The 21,939-nt window shown below is 30.8% G+C and overlaps 1 protein-coding gene across 1 annotated transcript in view; it reads right to left on the bottom strand.

Moving 5' to 3' along the window:
- GABA-B-R1 (gamma-aminobutyric acid type B receptor subunit 1) overlaps window positions 1-21,939 on the bottom strand; it is an 881,512-nt gene that overhangs the window by 309,596 nt on the left and 549,977 nt on the right. Inside the window, exon 5 of the mRNA XM_072537020.1 lies at window positions 8,979-9,158. Coding sequence (XP_072393121.1) covers window positions 8,979-9,158 — 180 coding nt within the window. The remainder of the gene's footprint in view (window positions 1-8,978; window positions 9,159-21,939) is intronic.

Here is a 21,939-nt window from a genome sequence, read left to right as displayed (position 1 = left end):
ATTGATTATAAAATCTATCAAAAAATGTACTTGTCAATTTTGAAATGTTATATTAACAACGGCACGGCTAGGGTTCTTGACTGTTATGACCATATCATGCAAAATGAAATATTTGAAAGCTCGAATGTCAGAACTGACAATCAGCTGGTGAGATTAAAGGAAAAGTTTTGTAGATGCCAACATAAAGGTTATGATATAATAAAAGAAACTGAAGACGAAACCAATAATTAAAAGTAGAATAGGGAATTAAGTAAATTTGGCTTAAGTTTCTGATATCAGTTCTCTTATTTAATGCATTAGGTTGTTTCAAAATATGACACATCTCCATAAACTGTCTCTTATTAAGGTTAGGTTAAAATGTTACAATAGACCCATATAACTTTGAAAGAGTGGAGAGTTTTAAATAGCTCGGAGCAACAATCACTGCAGATAACGATATCGCGGAAGATATTAAAGGAAGAATTCAGGCAGCCACCAGATATATGTACAGCCTCCACAATACTATTAAATCTAAAAGCCTAATACGAACATCAAAAATTAGAATATATAAAACGGTGATTAGACCGGTGCTCATGTATGAGTGTGAGACGTCGACCCTGACTAAAGAAACTGAAAGAAAACTTGAAACTGAAAGAACACAGGTGTATTGAGAGGAAAATCCTCTGAAGAATCTTTAGGCATTATCACGACATTAATAGCAACCATTACCGAATGAGAACAAATGCTGAGGTCAAGTAGATATATAGAGCGAGGGATATAGTCCAAGAGATTAAATCCCAGCGTCTAAGATGGGCTGGCCATGTCCATAGACTCCCTAATAACCGCCTTGCCAACCTAATATGGGAGGAAGCCCCCACAAGAAGAAGGCCCTTAGATCGTCCACGAATGCGATGGAGAGACAATATATGGTCAGATCTAGAAACAATGGGGCTACCCACTGACCCAACTATTATGGACGACCGTTCACGATGGAAGCAAGTTGTGCATTCAGCAAAAACCCACCCTGGGTTGTAGTGCTACGAGAAGGAAGAAGAAGGAAGAAGAAGCTTTTCTTTGTTATTCTGTAAAGTGCTATCTGTTATTTGTTAAAGGTAATTTAACTTGGGCTGCGCAGTTTAATTTCTCCGTATAGGCAAACATTGATATTATGTCTAATTGATTTGTATTTGATAACATTTATATTTAAACATTATATTTAATTGGAATTGGAATTTTATTATTTTTTTCTATTCCTGTTTGTTGTTGAGTACTAGACAAAAACAAAGTTATTTCTAAACTCAAATAAGATCCCTAAGATATAATAAAAAATCTAATTAAAAATTTTGTGTCTGTAGTTAAAATTATTCAGGTATCTTAATTATAAAATTCTATTATATATTGTGTTTGTTTTTGAAATTTTATTGAAATTAATTAAAATAGGACTTTTATTTAATTATCTAGTATATTTTAAAACTATAATTAAATAATAAATTAAAACAACATTTTTTGTTTAGTTTCTGACACATGCTGAATCAATAACAAACTTTTGGTATATAGAAAAGAGACCTTTTCTACAAAATGATCTCATATATCTTTTTAAGAGCACACGATCCCAATTTTTTATACAAAAAGCGTCTACATCGTCTGGATATTTCCATTAATATTCTCCGAAGCAATATGTATTCATCGAAAGGCGGAAGTAGGAAGTTCTCTTTAGAAACAGACGGTCAAACAGCCAATATTCTGTTGCCATTTTTCTGTTGTACTTTTTCACAAAGACCCAACATGTAATTATGACGTGGAGAAACAAACAACTGCGTCCAGGAGCAAGCTCTTGGTCGCTGTTTGTTCGGATAGAAAATGCGCTCAATTGGAAATTGATTTCGTGTGATGTTTGAAATTCTGGAATTGGATTTTCTGATAATACCGTGAATGGAATAGGCACTTTTCTTGTGTTATCCTCCGACTTTACAGATAACTACAAAAAATATTTTGCAAATGAAAATTTTTGTGTACGAGAGTTTTTAATCATTGTTGGCAGATTTATTGTTTTCTAGATATTCTTGAAGCTCATTGCAATTTTTAAATACATTTTGAAAGCTATTTTTTTTTATTTTTAAGCGATGTAAATGCGAATCATTTTTTTAACGGAACAAAATTCAATTTTTGACATTATTATCTTTGTTTCGATTCTTATTATAAGTTATAGGTATTACGAGTTTCATACTTTTCAAATAAAAATAAAAAGATGAGATAGTAGGGGTACTGTGGACAAGCACGAAGCTTCATACCAGGTTTCCTGTATTTTTAAAATTTAAATAATATTGAGAAATTGGTCGAGAAATCTGAGAATTGGTTGTCATCAATTTTTCATATCCCTAAGGGGTAAGGGTGGTTCATCCCAAATTTCTTTTTTATTTTTGGACAATTTTTTTTAATGATGTGGCAATAAAATATACATATAGCCTTTAATTTTTACCCTTTGATCACCAATCCCTATTTTTAATAGTCTATCCCTATTTAATGATATTAATATTATCATTAAATAGGGCATTAAATAAAAATAGAAACATAAAGTGCTTAAAGCAGAAACTGGGAAACATACAAATTAATAGCATAAAGAACAAAGAAGGAGTGGAGACCAACAATATAAAAGAAATTTTACAGATAACGTACGAATATTATACAAATCTGAATAAAACAGAACAAAAACCAACCCAAAGAATCCGTAATCAGTTACAACTGAAAATAAAAAATGTTGACCTACAACCAGAAATCAGTAAAAATTAAATAAAAAAGGCACTCAAAGAAATGAAGAATAACAAATCTCCTGGGAAAGATGGAATAACTGTGGAAATGCTAAAAAATGGGGGGAAACTACAGTGGAAGTCCGTTATGTACTAATGAATAAAATATTGAACACAAAACAAATACCCACCACATGGAACGAGGCAATAACACTATTACTATTTAAGAAAGGCGATCGAAAAGATCTGAAAAACTATAGGCTCATAACGCTACCGCATGTAATGTACAAACTGTTAACTAAACTACTAACAAACAGATTAACAACTAAGTTAGATAATTAGCAGTCAAGAGAGCAAGCCGGTTTTAGAAAAGGATTCAGTATGAGCGACCATCTGCTTACGATAAAAATATTAATTGAAAAGGCCAACGAATATCAAATCCCAATGTATATGGCATTTATAGACTTTGAAAAAGCATTCGATAAGGTGAAACATTGGGCAGTAAAGAAGTCTTTACAAAATGGGAGAATAGACTATAGATATACGGACTTAATTTCCAATATATATGATCAAGCAACAACATCCATCAAAATAGTTGAACAAACGGAGCCCATTAAAATACGGCGAGGAGTCAGACAGGGTGATACTATATCACCCAAGCTATTCAATCAAGCTATGGAAGACGTTATGATGAAATTACAATGGGAAAAACGGTGTATTAACATAAATGGCCAATACTTGAAACACTTGAAATATGCAAACGACATTATATTAATAACAGATAAAAGGGAAGAATTACAAAATATGATGGATGAATTAAATAGCAAATCAACAAAAATGGGTCTACAAATGAATTATAATGAAACGAAAATTATGACCAACCAACCAGAAGAATTAATAACTACAATTGCACAAACAACTATAGAACAAGTAAAAGAATATGTATATTTGGGACAACTAGTTAAATTAAATAAGGAAAATCAGACCGGAGAAATAAAGAGAAGGATACGGTTTGCACGGTTGGGTATCCTTCGAAAAACTTTCCTATATACTATAAAATAGAAAATACCCCCAATATTTAAAAACAAGAGTCTTCAACCAATGTATACTTTCTGTTCTCACCTACGGTTCTCAAACTTCGACGTTTACAAAGGAAAACATGGAAAACATAGCAAAGACCCAAAGAGCCATGGAAAGGCAAATGCTGAACATCAGGCTATCAGAAAAAATAAGAATTACTTGGATCCGCAACAAAACAAAAGTGACCGATGTATTAACGCAAATAGCAAAACTTAAGTGGAAGTTCGCTGGACATACCATTTTTTTTTATTATATTATATTTATTATAGTTTGCCTTTACTGATAGTGAAACTCTAGTTTCTTATAAACCAAAGACTAACAAACTCGTCCTTTTACTTTCAACTTTACACAGTACCCACGAAATTAATGAAAATTCTGGAGAATAATACAAACCATGCATGATTTCATTTTATAATAAACACAAATGTGGAGTTGATGTTTGCGACTGTATTCAAAAAGACTATACTGTCGCGAGAATTTTAAACCGCTGGTCACTGACAATGTTTTATTTTGAGCTTAATGTTGGTAGAATAAATGTATGTTTTATTTGGAAAGCAAATCATCAAAGTAAAAACACAGGTAGTTTACCCAGTAAAAAGCACTTTTTGTTTAATCTTGGTAGGCAGCTTTTGATTGAAAATGCAAAAGATGTTTAAATTAGTTTTCTATTTTCCGACCGATGAAAGATAGACTCGCTCAAATATGCAATTTAAAAACATTGCAAGAACCAGCAGCTAGATCCAGACAATCAGGTCAATATAGTATCTGTAATATTTGCCCCAAAAGAAAAAATATAAGGATAACAGCCACTTGTAATACATGCAATATTCCCATTTGTGGAAAACATACAGTACCAACATGCACAAAATGTGCCAGACAAGAGGAACCAGTTGAAATAACTGACTGAATATTACAGCTAATTAATGATCACATATCATTAGCTTCAGAAAGATAAGTTTTACCAAAGTTTTACCAAAGTTTAACCAAAATGCATTATTTTTAGTTCCCTGTTTTTACAATTCATAAGAACTTTTCTAATCGCTTCAATGTTTTCCATTTTTTCTTTTGTTTTTATTATATTTACATTTATAACCTTAGTACTCTAGCGTGTAGTCTCGTTTCGTCGGATGCGGCAAATTACTAAGGAGGTGTGTTTTCGAGTCACATAAAAGGAAAAAAATGCTAAAAGACTTTTTAAATAGAATTTACACATTTTAAAAATATTTGGTTAATTTGAGCCGCTATAGTATTAGGAGGTAAATTGCCGCGGAGCGTCTACTTCCGTAAAAAACATGGCGCGTGTAATGAGGTGTTGTAACGAAATATTTTGCCTACCACATAGGGTATAATTATAGGGAATTTGAAAACTGGGGACAGAAACTACTGGGGGTGGAGATAGGGCAAGCAAAATAATCGAAACTGTGCGAACGGCACTCGGGGTTTATTTGGAGAGCTGCGTTGTGGATAAGTTGAATGGCAAGGGGGTTGGATTAGGGCAACTACAAAAAAATGAAATAAAGGGTTACTTACATGAATCTCCTGGGACAAACGGACAAAAAAAAACAACAGGAAGGACCTCTAACAATTTAAAATGGACGCCGCTTCGAGGTGCCAAATTATAACGATTACAATAACTATGTAGTTGTAACTATTAAAATAATTATTAGAAACACAAAAATGGTTAGGAGACTTTTCTAAAATAAAAAGGCAAAACGGTACAGAGAAATAAATTAAACATTTATTACTGTCTCAACACAAACAGTTACAAAATACAGATGGCAAAAAATTACTGTATTAATATTTACAGAGATTTATACCAAAATAATAAAGAAAAAAAACTTACATATATTATTCATTTACAAACTCTGTTGCTACAAAACTTACAAATATTACTGGACTATAAACTGTGGCAAGTAAAAACATATTTCAAATAAAAAGTTATCTTTTTAAATAATGAAAGCAATTATTATTATCAAAAAAATGTCTGTCTTTACTTTGAAATTAAACACAAAAAGTTACCTAGATTTTCACTAAACTACTTTAAATTTTCTGTAATCTGGACTTCACTGGAATTTCTGGGGGTACAAACTGGACTTAAACTCTCTGCGTAACGAACACACGAACAAATTCATCTCTAAACTGCCAAAAAGCCTGGGATGGAAAAGCCTAAAAATTCGAGGTAGAATTTGGACTAAACGCAGCCTACCGCTCTTGACCACGCCTCAGCGAGAGTGATCTAATTATCTTTCTGACAAAATCTTCTCAGCCTCTAAATGGATGTTTATTTCAAACGCAGTATCGAACGGCTTTCGATCAAAGAAAAATATCAAAGAATTACGCGACCGTGGTATAAACAAACTATAAAAATGTGTTTACATTAACTCGAGACGCAAAAAGGATCGAACATACATTTTGGGTATTTTAACTTGTACGCAAGTAAAGAGAAATACACTGAAATTATTCTTCGATACTTTAGCAAATACGAGGGGATTTCAATATATTTCAATATAAATTTCAAAGAATTTGCAAATGCTACAGTGTTATGAATTATTTTTCTTTTTTGATTGACACTTTTGTTTCTTCTTGTGGTTTTTTCAGTACGTTTGTTATGTTTGTACGTGTGGTCATTACGTTTTTTAACTATTTTTATTTTCGCCTTTTTGATTGGAGCTTCCTTCTTAAAACAATATTGTATATTTTTTATTCAAATGTTAATATATGTCTAATCTGTTTTAAATTCTACCAAATTAGCAAATCAGAATCTTTTTACTGCACGCTGTATTTTTTATGAGCTAAAAAACTTCTAACAAACCTATTAGAGTTTTTCGTAAGATCATAAAACGGCAACTGTTGACAAGTAGCACTCTAACGGCCTTGATCTTACGTCTTCATTCTTCAATAATTCATCAGCTTACGAACAAAAACGTATTATACTTTCAATCTATCGAGGCTGAACCTCATGCCTCTCGCAATTTTATTGGCTCAGGGAGACCGATCCGAAAGAAAAATTTATGGAAAACCATTCTCCGCCGCGTTGTTTTCCAAGAATGGGATATCGTGTCATATACATTAAATAAACAAGGGCTATTTTGGGGTTATATTCGAGAAAATTTAATACGATCGGGACCGCAGCCCTTGCCTATGCGATCCTTTCTATTTTAAACAATACCGTCCTAAGATCGTAATAAATGTTCTTGTACACGTTTTGACGTTGTTTCTCAATCTCTTATAGAGTATTACGCACATTCAAACTATTTTGAAGCCAGAAATTCAAGATCCCAAGATAGTTTCGCAAAATATAAATGAGTATTAAATAATTTTGTGTAATATTGATAACTCCTTGGCTTACATTATAAAAACATTATGTAAGAAGCAACTTAAAAATAATTAGTGTCAGCTAATATGGCCTAAATGAAATATCACTTTGGCATTTTAATGTGACAAAAACAAGGAAAACAGACACATCTCACAAAAAAATAATAAAGGGTGATTTCCAAAAGTCCCACAATGTTGACAAAGGTTTTTGTCCTGAGCTGGTTTTGTTCACTATGGAGCACTTATAACATGAAGATATATTAATGTTATTTTAGCTAAAAAACTTTGTCCCATATTCACACTTGATAGGCAGCGAATTTATTCTTGTATAAGACAATGTGAAACCACATAATGTATATATATATATATATATATATATATATATATATATATATATATATATATATATATATATATATATAAGAATAAGAAAAAAGAAGTACTTGTGACTCGTTTGAAACAAATATATAACTGTTTTGGATGGGTTGGAGTCAATAAAAGGGCTATTGGTTAACTATTTTTTTTTAATCTAGAGCTTTCAATTGTGTTTACAATTATTATCAAGAGCTAAAAAAGACAAAATATCTTACAAGGTTGAACTAAAAAGAAAAAACAATTTTTGTTAACTTACCAAATAAAAATTAGTTTAGTAAGTAAAAATTACTGCTAATACATCTTAAAAATAATTAATATAAAAATGTTTTAATCTAATAAATGTTTCTCTGAAAATTTTTATAATTTTGAAAACATTTTTTTAATACAAAAATAATTGAATTTATAAATAAGTTAAAATAGCAACCAATTACAAATAAGCCTCAATGTCATAAATGCCAACATAAAATTTTTATTTTTGACAATTATATTGCCAAAAGTAAAATTTCGTTTAAACATTTTTTTTTGTTTAGTAACAAAAAAGAAGAAGATTTCTTCACCGTTGACAGATGTCTGAAAAAATGTAAGAGATATATGGAGAATTAAATATGACATTTTACAAGTTTTATATATAAATCATAAAGAAAGAATATAATTATAAATTTTGCTTAGATTTTGAATAGATTTTTTTGAAAAAATGTTTTCAAAATTATAAAAATTTTCAGAGAAACATTTATTAGATTAAAACATTTTTATATTAATTATTTTTAAGATGTATTAGCAGTAATTTTTACTTACTAAACTAATTTTTATTTGGTAAGTTAACAAAAATTGTTTTTTCTTTTTAGTTCAACCTTGTAAGATATTTTGTCTTTTTTAGCTCTTGATAATAATTGTAAACACAATTGAAAGCTCGAGATTAAAAAAAATAGGTAACCAATAGCCCTTTTATTGACTTCAACCCATCCAAAACAGTTAGGATATAGGATTTATATATATATATATATATATATATATATATATATATATATATATATATATATATATATATATATGTTTTGGTTGGGTTGGAGTTAATAAAAGGGGCTATTGGCTAACTATTTTTTATCTCGAGCTTTCAATTGTGTTTACAATTATTTTCAAGAGCTGCTACAAAGTGGAACTAGAAAAAAAAATTGTATTAACTCACCAAATAAAATTAGTTTTTGTTAATAAATTGCTGCTAAACATAAAAATATTATTATATGTAATTGTAAGTACATGTGGATCAATTCACGAAACTTTAAGTTTTTAAGGAAACCAATTAGTTTCTAAATATAACTAGAAAAACTAGAAAACTAGAAATAGTTGCACCGGATATTGCGAAATAAATTTTATATAATTTTTTTCTCTACTTGCCTAGAATCATGCCTTACTTCAATATCTTCGTATTTTGTCACTAAATGTACAAAGCTTTAACCATTTTGAATAGTTGAAATCACTTACCGATAAAAAACCAGGTATACTGCTTGCCGTAGAGGTTTTGTTTGTACAACTCACACAGGACTCTTCTCGCAGCTACGACATAAAAAAGTCCAATAACAACTCTGGAGTCTTGTCTTCTAAGATTTCTCACGGCATCTGTGGGATCCGATAAAAATGACTGTCTCGTAACTATTTCTATGCCTGTAACAAAAGTTATTATTACTATTTTAATATCTGAGGTGTTGATAAGTTTTTTTTTTATATATATATACTAGCTGACACGCCCAACTCCGTATCGCCTTAAATACCAGAAATATCTGGGTAATGAAATGAATTCGATCAAGATGTCAACAGCGACTTTATCATTTCCATTATCTAACAACTACTTCGAAAACACAATTGCGCTTTGATCTTGTTGCAAAAACATTCGCGTGTTATTTGTCAATTGGAGCATCTTTAAATACTACCACAAATTGGATGATTTTAGGCATGTGTTTGTTTTGTCCGCAGAAGGTAATTAGTAAATAATTATTAAATTATTAAGCAACAGTCTGAAAATAGAATCATGGCTTCACCAAAAATGTCTATGATTGTCACCAATACCTTTCAAAGTTGTGTCTAGTCCCTCTAATGACCTCTTGTGGGCCAATGTACATCCCAAACAATTAATATATATACCTGTAAAATCTTCGCCATTGCTTTATTTTTGGGGATGTTGCAATCTGGTGTTTTATGAATTTGTATCTTTAATGGTAATTTCAGGGCAAAATTTGCAATTCTTCTCCTTTCAATAAAGTTGCAGATATTACCGATGAAGCCAACGTTAATGCTACTGGCGATATGATCCTTGTTAACAATAATAAAATTACTAATGTTTGTTCTGTCCATCCCTAGCATCAAGGAAGTAAATTCCACCAGATCCAATGTTCACAGCTTCTATCAAAGTATCATATGTAATCCTTTGTTGTTGATTCAATTGTAGAAAATATGTATTAACTATTTCGACTTTGTTTTGAACTGTTGTTCTCTTTGTAACTGTTGTTCTTTTTTATAAAGTCATAAAGGAAATGAATATCATTTATTTATTTACTGTCAAATATTAATGGCGGCTCATAAATTTTTGTTGAAAGATATATTAAGCTACATAAAAAACTATATCTTGATAATAAACTAAAAAAAAATAAAATAAAAGACAGACCAAACAATTATTGAAATATAATACTGGGGGTCTGTTAATATTCGTTAAATTTAAGGTTTTATTTTATTCCATTTTATTATATTTCATTCTATTTTAGTCTATTTTATTATATTTTAATTTTATTTAATTTTGTTTTATTTGACTCTATTTTATTTTATTCTGTTATTTTTTACTTTATTTTATTTTATTTGGTATTATTTTATTTTATTTTTAAATTTTATTTATTTTTTTCATTTTACCGTATTGTATTCTACTGCATTCCATTTTATTCTATTTTACTCTATTTTATTGTATTTTAATGTATTTTATGCTATTTGACACATATTTTAATTTATCGCTGAATTTAAAATCTACCTTACAATATATATATGCTGTCAAGTCATCTTTGAGAAAAGGTAACATTTCAACGTTGTCGTCTGTTCAGCTCTTTGCGTTGCTTTTTCTTTTGTAAAATAAAATTGTTGTCGATTTACAAGGTGAACAGCTAAATTAATTACAGTATGATGCCGTTTGAGTATGGAAAATAAAGAGAGTCTCCAAACCACCTCATTGACATATCTTCTCTCCTGATATGTTGAAACTTCATCATTATTATTTGGTGCCGCTATACCAAATACTTACAGCAATGCCGTCATGTGAATGTAATGATACAGACATTAAAGAGTTATTAAAACCATAAGATGACAGCCGCCTTTATTACAGGAATTCATTAATAAAGTACAAAATACTTTATGTCTAAATCAGAGTTATTGCTAAACGGATAAAGAAATCTTTTATTTTGACAAATGACATTAAATATTTTTGTATAATATAAAAATAACCTATCAATATCTATAAGATCCTATTTTTTTACTTATATACCTAATTCTAGATTAAAAATTGAAATTAGTTTAATGAAAAAAGTACAACATTAAATTTAATTAAATTTTAATTTAAAGAATACTGTAATCCATACTACTCATCTTACAATATGGTATAACCATTAAATATATCTATAGATATAGCTGGCGTAAATAATAAAGAAGTAGAGTTGTTAGAAACACTTATGAATATTATCGGTATAACGTAAAACAATAATTATAAAAATTTACTAATTGAGAATAATAATATTACTAAAAACAATATTTAATAAATAAAACGAAACCTACAACAAATTTGATCAAATATCTATATTTTTTTCTTTCTACACGTAATTTGACAGGTTGCATCAAAATAAGGAATCTTTAAAATAAAAGTTCTCTGGTCAAAGGCGGCGCGCGGCGTTTATTTTATTAAAGCACAGTTATGAAGGGGACAAAACTGTGCATGCTTTTACGTGGTGTACATGGAAATAAAGGTGGTTTTATTGAAGGATGACCTAAAATACGTCTTCAATTTATTTTGTTAAACATAGCGTCATTTATTAGTCATAGTATGGCGCCATTTATAAGGTATATTGCGATTTAAAATTACAGAAAAACATTTGCACAATTTTTTGATTATTATCTTTTACACAAATTTCCTCCTGATAATAAAAAACACAATTAAAAAAGACTTATTATTTAATTTGGTGAAGTGGTTCTGAAATGAGGCACGAACAAATATTTCGGCGATTCATTTTTATTATTAGAGATATTATAGAGAGATATTATATTCAATATTATCATATTAATACTTTATATATATATATATATATATATATATATATATATATATTATATATATATATATATATATATATATATATATATATATATATAAAGTAGTTATACAGATAACGACATTATTTTGTTGACCATAGGAATTACGATTTATTGCAATCCCATCTTTAGAGTATATGTATTATAATGCTTTAAAACCAATTTTTTGGTTATTTTTTAGCCTTAATAGCAATACAAATAAAAAAGTAAGTAAATAAGTAATATGCTTTATTGTCACTAAAAATTGTACAAATTTTATGGACAAAGCTTATAACAATAAGACAAGAAAAAAGAAAAAAAAATCAGAATAAGAATCGTTTGTACTTTTAAATAAAAAAAAACAATAACATTCTTCCAAACTTAAACATAAAAAAATACTACCGAATTAAGAACCTGCAAACTTCTTAAAATGTACCTAACAAAAAATAAAAATTAGGAAAGCAGATTAATGAATTAAGGGCTCAAATATTCCACCTCCTTGTGCTAAATAGTAACCAAATCTGTCTTACAGATTTCTCCTAATTTTTTGTAGTAGGACTGGTGTAATGCTTACAGACAAATAAAGTATTTTTGCCCTTAATTCAAGTAGGTTTGTGGCCCTTTCAAACTGATGCCTATAAATGTTTTCTTTGAGAAAATCCCAAAAAAAGAAATCGTTAGGCGCTAAGTCACAGGATTTAGCGGGCCATTAAATTGTACCACGTGTACTTATCAGTGAGCCGAACACCCATCCTGTTGGAAATAAACCTCCTGAGAATTAACTGCCGGAATAATCTAATTCTGTAAGAGTTGTAAATATTTGGGCCCGTTTAGGTTTCCATCGATAAAAAATGGACCGACAATATGGTCGCCTAATATCCTAGTCCAAACATTTAACTTTTGCGGATGCTGCATTCGCACTGCAATACTTAGCTTATTTTTCCGAGAATAATACCTTGCAACAAGTTATCTTCTGGAAACAGTTCTTGTGTTGGTTGTATCTTAAAACAGTGATACCTAATCCTTTTGAGAACTCGCTGGACAGTTTGAGCATTCACGTTAACTTCCCTAGCAATTTGTACACTATTGCAGGGTTCACTAGCTTCCACAAAAGCACAAATATCAATATCCCTATCTTGACGCTCCTCATCGACAGGTCTAACACGTGGTTCATTACCTTCATGACACTTTTTACAACTGTTTACACATCCCGAAGTTTGAAAATGTTTAATGGTATTTTTAACTGGTAACACTTCGTGAGGGTCTATTTTCGATGGCAACAATAAATAAATCAGTTACTTCGCGTATCGAATGACCCTGAAATTACCATGTTACAAGTTACACTTTTTCTTAAACGGTATACAACGTAATAGGTGTTTTATTAATTATTTGTTTATTCTTTCAAAACTTTGTTTGAAATTTTTAATGTCAATGTGACAATTACGACAATTCGTGCCTACTGTGAAACGAATATAGAGGTGGAAACGTGTAACATGTCACAGCGATTGCCATTGTGTTGTATGGTCAATAAAACAATGTCGTGATCTGTATAAGTAGTTATTTATTATTGACTGACACGTTATGTAAACTAAAGTTTTATTTTGAGGTTGCAGTCATTAATAGGGCAGGATAAATAAAACTCTTTGTTCTTTTATCTAGCTTTCGCAAAATTTATTTGCTTCTTCAGGATATGCTAAAATATGGTTATATTTATTTTATCAGTAAAGACAATGAAATTAAAATTAAAAAACATTGTATAAAACAAGTACAAAAACTTACAACATGAGGTTAATCCATTAAATTTTGAAATTCACAAAACAATAAACTTATTTAAAGTATATAATATGTAATTACAATATTTTAATTTTATTTAATTAATATTTTAACGTTTGATTTATGTCAGAAAGACACTCGTTTCTGTTTATTATATTCTTCGTTGTTGATAACTAGTTTTCGATTGTTTTATAGTACGCAGCTATATAACAATCGAAAACTATAATAGTTTATGCAAAGTATTATAAACCAAAATTTTCATTTTGGTTTATAATACTTTTCACGTTTTCCTAATTGCCGAAAACATTAGTCAGCTCCCATTTAATGTATTATAGCTCGTATTTTAGAGTTGTCTCGTTTGGAAATTGATTCAAAAGTGTTGAACCTGAATACAACCGAATTAGCAGCTGTAATTTCTATTTCGATATTTAATTAATACTTGCAATTATTTCAGCACTGTCATAAGTAGGTAGAATGAATAATTCTGGTACTGAAATGAGTGTTCAAATGGATCGTAAATGTGGTTGGTAACCAACAAATTCGTCTATTTCATCATTTACTGATTAAAAATAAATTAAAAAGTAAAGTAATATATAAAATTCCATTAACTTTTTTCACAAAATTTTGTTATAATATGATGATGACGAGTTTAATTTTAATATTTAAATGAAATTTAAAAAAAAAAATTTAATAACCTGAAAATCAATTTGAATTTATGCAGGACACATCAACAAAAGACGCAATTTTCATTATAAAGCAGCTAATACCAATAAAAAACTAGCAACTCAATCGAGCTACACTGACAGCACAATTTTAAAATATTTTTATATTTTGTCGTGATTTACTATTTGCAAATTAATAAACGTTAATATTAAACAATTTATATAATTTATTTATATGGGATTAAGCCACAATTAATTGTAATGAAAATAACATTTTTTAGTCATGTTTGATGTTTTGATTTCCTCCCCGGAAATCGTTCTTTAAAAATTATTTTCAAAAATTCTGCGAAAATGTTAACCAACAAGGTGTTACAAGGTTATGTCTTTTCAAAATTAATAGTTGACTTACTTGTCCGTTATCTTGTACGCAATAGTCTGCTTTTGAATATTACTTAAAATGTTAATAAAATGTTGTTAAAATGAAGATGGGTCTATAATAATATTACCAGCCGACAAGGCAACGCAAGTGCAATTATCGACAGAAGCCCAATATTAAAGAAAAATGCAAGAATTGCTCACAAATGGACCTGACACAAAACTAAGAAAGGAATCACTGGAAAACCAGATCACTGGAAAACAAAATATACAAGAAACTGCACAAAGTGTATCCCCCGTTAAGATTGGCAAAGTGCCCTCACTCCCAGAATTCATTTTCTTTAAGTCTTATTTTTTGAATACATAAAACGTAAAAAATTAAAAAAAATTGTTCAGGTTGTAGCGGTCTCAAAAATATTATTACTAGGGATGGCGGTTTTTGACAAAACACCGGTTTTTGGTTGTACCGGTTTTTTTGCTTACGGTTTAACCTGGCGGTTATAACCGGCCAAAAAAACATGCAACAAAGAATTCTAAGCAGTGTAATACCAGGTGTATGGGTTGTCTTGATAAAAAGTTTATGTGTTCAAATTGTTTTTTTAAGATACATAATGTTACCCTAAGATAGTTGCTTGATTCATTTAAACATTAATGTGTAATATTTTTAATAATGACAAAATAAAAACCTGTGTAGTGAAGTACCTTGGTATTACCCTTGATAGGAAGTTAACATGGAACTCACACTTAGATGGTAGAGCTAAAAGAGCATATATTGCCTATGAGCAGTGTCGCCGAACGGTCGGACGCACCTGGGGCCTTACGCCCAGGGTGATCTCCTGGGTCTACTCTGCTGTCATTAGGCCAATGCTAACTTACAAAGCTATTGCTTGGGTACCAAAAGTGCTACAGGCAACATAGATTAACAAACTAAACCATATTCAGCGGATGGCTTGCATAAATATAACAGGTGCCATGAAAACAACAACAACTGCTACAATGGAGTTGATCATTGGCATCGCGCCTCTAGATATATATGTCAAAGAGGTGGCGCTAGTGACAATGATGCGACTGCGCTCAGCTGGTGCAAACCTTGATGTAGGAATGGGACAATTGAGAACTCGTTTCTGGCGAGGAGACCTGGATGCGGTACCACTGCTACAGGCAGGCTGCGACTCAATTGAACCAAAGTTTGTCTTTAACAAACCCTACAAAATGGAAACAAGACAGTATATGGAGACAAACGTGGCAAATGCCTATTGCATATACACCGATGGCTCCAAAATGAAAGAAGGCTCAGGATGCGGGATATACTCCAGATCACTGAACCTAAGAATAAAGTAGGATAGGCGCAAAAATGCCAGCGTAGTTCAGACAGAACTGACTTGTATCTCCATAGCCGCAAAAGCGATAACCCAAAAAGGTATAGCAGGGAAAACCATAATGATCTGCACAGATAGCATATAAGTGTTACTAACCTTGAATAGACCACGTGTCACATCAGGTTTAGTAATGAAGTGTCACGAGTCACTAACTCAAGCTTCGGGTGGTAATACCATCATCCTGAGTTGGGTTAAAGGACACAATAGGAATATTGTCTCACCAACCGCGGAAATTGTCAAATGTCACTCTTATACGCAAACCGTAAAAAGATGGGAAGAAGGGCAAGGATGTATACTTTCTAGGGTAACACTAAGGAACCTTAAAGAGTTACCATCAAAGAAGTACTTCTTCTTGACTTGTCCACCTTCCTAGAAATGGCAGGATAGACAATGAGCTAAGGGTGACAGCTCTTTGGGAGGATGCACAATGGGTCAATTGTGGCCTAAGTGAAACTTAATTCGCCCTCCCTACTCTACAGATACAGATAAAAACCTGTGTATCAACTTTAATACACCTAGGCTATCTAGTTTGTAATCAGTATTTTCGTGCCGTGTGAACCGTGTGTATCAAATTTAAACAGAGCCTATTTGTCCCTTAGAATCATAAAATATGGTAATATTTTAAATCCCTATTATATAGTATAATATTTTCAGCCGTAACAACAAAAAAATATATCGCTGGGAGTCAAAGTGTTAAATTATCACTCAAACTATAACGTAAATATCAATAAAGGAATAATTAAATCATTATATGATAGTGCATGAAATACCTGCTCTGGTGAAAATACGTTTCAATAACAACAAAAAAAATACTAATAAAGATTTTGACAAAAAATAATTATCCATTTTCATTTATAAACAAGGCATTTCACAATATTAAAGAAAGGTAACAATAAAACACTACAGGCAATAGCATATGTTAAGGGCTTATCAGAAAAATTAAAAAGGATAGGAAATAAGTGCAGCATCACAACATTCAAAACATCCAACATACTGAGATCTATCCTGTCGAAAACCGCTACCAAACAATAGCATACAAGAAAGATAAAAAAACGGCGTTTATAAAGTTATCTGTGAATGCAACAAATTCTATGTGGGAAAAACCGCAAGATCACTAAAGGTCGTGGCATATTATCGTGCACGTTGCGTTTCCAGCACATAGCGTTTAGTTTCCGAAAAATATAATTTAAATGGTTTTAAATATGAATTACGCACACTGTCCGGGACATAGGTCGTAACCGGTTAGTAAGGATAATGTGCATTAGATGTCCGTCGTTCTCCCCTTGTTGTTTATTTAGGAACTTGTTTGATTTTGATATAGAGTATTTAAACAAATAATTTTCGAGGCTATTTTGTCATTTATGCATGTGTTTTTATTGCTTTGTGACAATCAATCACGGAAGTGATAAACAAGTATAACTTTTGTACGGAAGTGATACCTCTTCTTTTTAAAAATACTTTTTGGTTTGATATGTATGGCTTCGTTAAATGTAGTATTTTGTTTTTTAACTGAAGGTGAAATTAAATTTAAAACATTTAAACTGAATCCTATTCATTCTAAAATAATTGTTAAACCTATTAATTATTATTAAATTCCTATTAAAAGCAGCCTCGAAAATTATTTTTTTTAAATACTCTGTATCAAAATCAAACAAAGACCTAAATAAACAACAAGGGGAAAACGACGGGTATCTAATTAACATTATCCTTACAAACCGGTTACGACTCGTTACGCAGCCGTCGGCATCAGTAAAATATTGTGTTCGAATATACTGAACAAGTGTCTGAAACGCAATGTTCCGGACAGTGTGCGTTGTTCATATTTAAAACCATTTAAATTATATTTTTCGGAAACGATATGTGCTGGAAACGCAACGTGCACGATAATATGCCACGACCTTAAGAGTTAGGATAAAAGAGCATGATATATACATCAAGAAAAGAGACTTCGACACATTTCAGATATGGGAACATTCTTGGGATAACGAGCACAGAGTACAATGGAAAGATGCATCAATAATCATGAAAGAAACAGACATTAAAAAAATAAAAGTCAAACAAGCAACTCTCATACTACTTAATGAAGAAAAATGTATAGCAGACCCATCGGCGGAAAGTAGCAGATTTTGATTGCCAATACTAAAAGAAAAAGTCAACAACAATAATATACCAACAATAGACAAATAATAGAATGGTCAGACACATATCATCTACAATTTATATACATTACATATGCAACATACAATACACAAACAAACAAACAATACAAAAAAACACACAAAAACACCCAAAACAATCAAAATTTGATAACCTAAGTGTAAAAACAACGCTCTAAATTTTTTTCAATTTAAACCAAAACCAGGGTATTGCCCCAAGTTTAAGGCTAAGTAAATCAACCGGCAATTTTGAAAAAACATACCTACTAACACCTTGTTGGTTATTATATTTCCGCAGAATTTTCAAAATAATATTTTTAAAATGATTTCAGGAGTGAAAATCGAAACTTATTTAAAATCGAAACTTAAAAATTTGATTTTCATTACAATTAAATACGGCTTAATCCCATATAAACATATTATTTAACTCAACAATGCCACAAGAAAAAAGTTTCAGAACCTTATTAAACAATTTGCTTAATAAATTCTCATAAAATATTTAAAACAATCTAACAGTTTAAACAATAAATACTAAAATGCAAGGACAAGTAGAGGATTGAATTGCAATGTGCCACGTTTAAAAAAGATCAAAGCATCGTATCCAGTAGGCACGTGACGTATTCTTTTTACGTATCACTTCAGAGCAGCCAGGATTTCTTTAGAAATTCCTGGATGTCTGTCTACCACAAACAACATCTTTATTTTCATATAGACAACAGGAGTCTCTTTCACTGAAGCATTTCTTAATACTCGTAAAGAATGTCAGAAGTTATCCAATAAAAATGCAAATGCAGCGGTCGCATTTACAGTGTCAGAAAGCAGGGAAATTTATTTAAGTTATGAACATAGATGCACTGCCAAGAATTTAGCTGAATCTGAATTGAGAAAGACAAAGGGCATTTGTGACTCGGAATAAACTCGAGTTGCAATCTTAAACGTTGTCCCGGGAAATAGTTTTATGTTAACCGACATAAAAATGATATATAGCATTTTGATCCAGTCTTCTTTAAACTAAAATATCAACGAAACTAAGACATAATGGAAGGTATTACAAGGAACACCAAAATTTCAATAGAAAATATTCATGAACACTGTTGGGATTATGTAATAGGAATTCTAAAGTAAATCCGTAAAAATTGGACCAGAAGATCGTACTTTTATGAATTCCCTGGAGCAAAAATTATCAAATTATATCTTTATATATAAAAATCTCGTGGCACGATATTTGTCTAAGATAATATTTAAAAACCACTGAACCGATTGGAATAAAATTTGATTAACGTGTATTATTTGTTATTCCAAGTTAGGATATAGGACATTTTTCATTTCGATGAATGGACAATATTTTTTTAATTGTAAATTTATAATGTTTTATACGATTTCATCTCAACAGTTTTAGTCCATTTGATCCATGTAGTTATAAAATATCATAAAATGACGTTTAACAAACATCAACTCCCAGAAGCAGTGTTGTTTAAGAATAGCTCAAATATTTCATGAAAGGCATCCTAACAAAAATGTAAGTTACGGGTACGTCCGCGATTTAGTAGAAAAGTTTAAAGAAACTCGATTTGTATAAAATAAAAAAGGAATGCCCCAAGATTACTGAATGAAGCATCCCAAATTGAGGTCCTTGGAAATTTTGCAATAGAGCGTACTGCATCAACACGTCAAGTATCTGTAATGACAGGACTTTCACAAAGGTCGGTTAGAAAGGTGTTAAAATTACATAAATTCACCTGTAAAAAACACAAATTCTGCAAGAACTACGCGATGATGATCCAGACCGACGAATTGAGTTTTGTGAAATCATGACTGAAAGAATTCGCGTTGAACCGAGAATATTAAAAAAAATGTACTTTTATCCTGAATGGTAATGTAAATAAACAAAACTGTTGGTACTGTGATGCGAACCCGCATCGATTTAGAGAAGGTCACACTCAATATCCTGAAAAACTGAATGTTTGGGCAGGAATATTAGACGATGCTATAATTGGACACTTGTTTGTGGCGTACAAAACCGAATCTATATAAAAAGTTACAAAATGTACCACATATAAATCAGACGTATACCCGAAAAGAAAAGTACTATACGGTGATAGTCTGGGAATGGCTCGCGGCTAGACAAAACAGTGGAAATGGTCGTGCGGTCCACAAAACAAAATAAATCCGAAGTTATATCAGGGGCGCCAAGTAAATTGGCCCACAGCATTCCCTATGTTACTATTCAATAAACCAACAACTTACCAATAGGTTTACTACTAAAATGTTAAGTATAGTATACAACCTGAATACATAAAAAATAAATGAAATTGTATTCTGTTGGCTTTTAAATGCATCTCTCATCAAAATATATATATTGTCTTTTGTTCAGATTTGCTGTCATCTATCCATACAATCAATAAAATTTTCACAGTCCACCTATTAATTCAAAACATTCATCGCATATACCAAAATCTCTCTTTTACGATGTAACAGTCTCCTTCTCTTATGTCTACCTTCTCATACTGCAATTACTGGTAATGAAACAGCAGTTCATTATTTCAAACAAGCTAACAACCATAGTACTGGAGTCACCACAATTCAACTAGCTAACGATCTCAAACTCGTTTTCAAAAAGTCATTCGAGAATATTTGGCAAAACTTATGGCAAAAGAGTAAAACAACTTTTCATCATGAGCTCCAACTGTTTATTGATAATATTTTTCTGGACTTACTAACTAGAAGAAACGTATCGAGTATTAGAATAGTCTGAATCAGCCACACCAAACTTACCCATGGTTTCTTGATGTCCTTAGGAACTCGTTCAACTTGCCACCATTGTAACATCTACCTGCCTGTAAAACACATTATCACCGACTACAAAGAACCTCACCAACCTGTGTAAAGCACTGGACTTAAAACATATTCTTAAGAAAATGCTAAACAACCCTACACAGATCACGAAAACTATACAGTTTCTAAAAACTGCTCACCTCTACCACAAAATTTAACCTAATAGACATTAGTTAAAGTTATATAATTATTATTTATTTTCCGAAAATTATACAGTTTCTAAAAACCGCTGTTGGATTGTTGAAAAAAAAAGCTGGAGAAATGGAACGAGAGCGGAAAATAGTGGTTTATCTGTTTGCAGTTGAATAGAATAAAAAAAAATGGGGCCAGGGATGATAAAAAGCTTGAAGGTAATAGAAAAGTAATAGTATTTATAATTAGAAAAAATAATTATAAATTCGAAAAAAAAACGGGTGTGGCAGTCCAGTGGGACTGCCGGTAGAAGTTATACTTCTATACACGCGTTCGCCGTTAAAAATTTATGTAGGAGTCAATCTGCACAATCATTACATATGTAATGCTATAGGTAAGAGAGAGCAGAAAGAGAAAAAGAATTAGTTATATAGGTATATGGTGCATCGTTTGCTGTATATAAACATTTGATCTGTAATAGGAGTATAGTAAATGAAGGATTGTATCAATCTTTTTATGGAAATATATATTTTTATTTTTATATATGTATAAAAGGAGTTGAATGCAAAAAAAAAATTACGCATACTCTGCAGTAAAATTCATTGTTTATTTTGTTATTAATATAAAAATTAGAATACAATAAATACACTGCAACATAATTCAATATAATAATACAATATAAATTAAATTTTAATATTCATAAGTATTTAAAACTGCCAATATACATAAACTTACTTTACGAAGATAAAAATAAAAAACCAACAACTCGGAGTATGTTGTAAATTTTCATTTTATTTTAAAATTTATGTTTTTT

Source organism: Diabrotica undecimpunctata, chromosome 7, assembly GCF_040954645.1.
Source record: "Diabrotica undecimpunctata isolate CICGRU chromosome 7, icDiaUnde3, whole genome shotgun sequence".
NCBI classification, from domain to species: Eukaryota; Metazoa; Arthropoda; class Insecta; order Coleoptera; family Chrysomelidae; genus Diabrotica; species Diabrotica undecimpunctata.
Note: the sequence above shows the minus strand (reverse complement) of the source record. Positions and strands in the feature narration are given on the sequence as shown.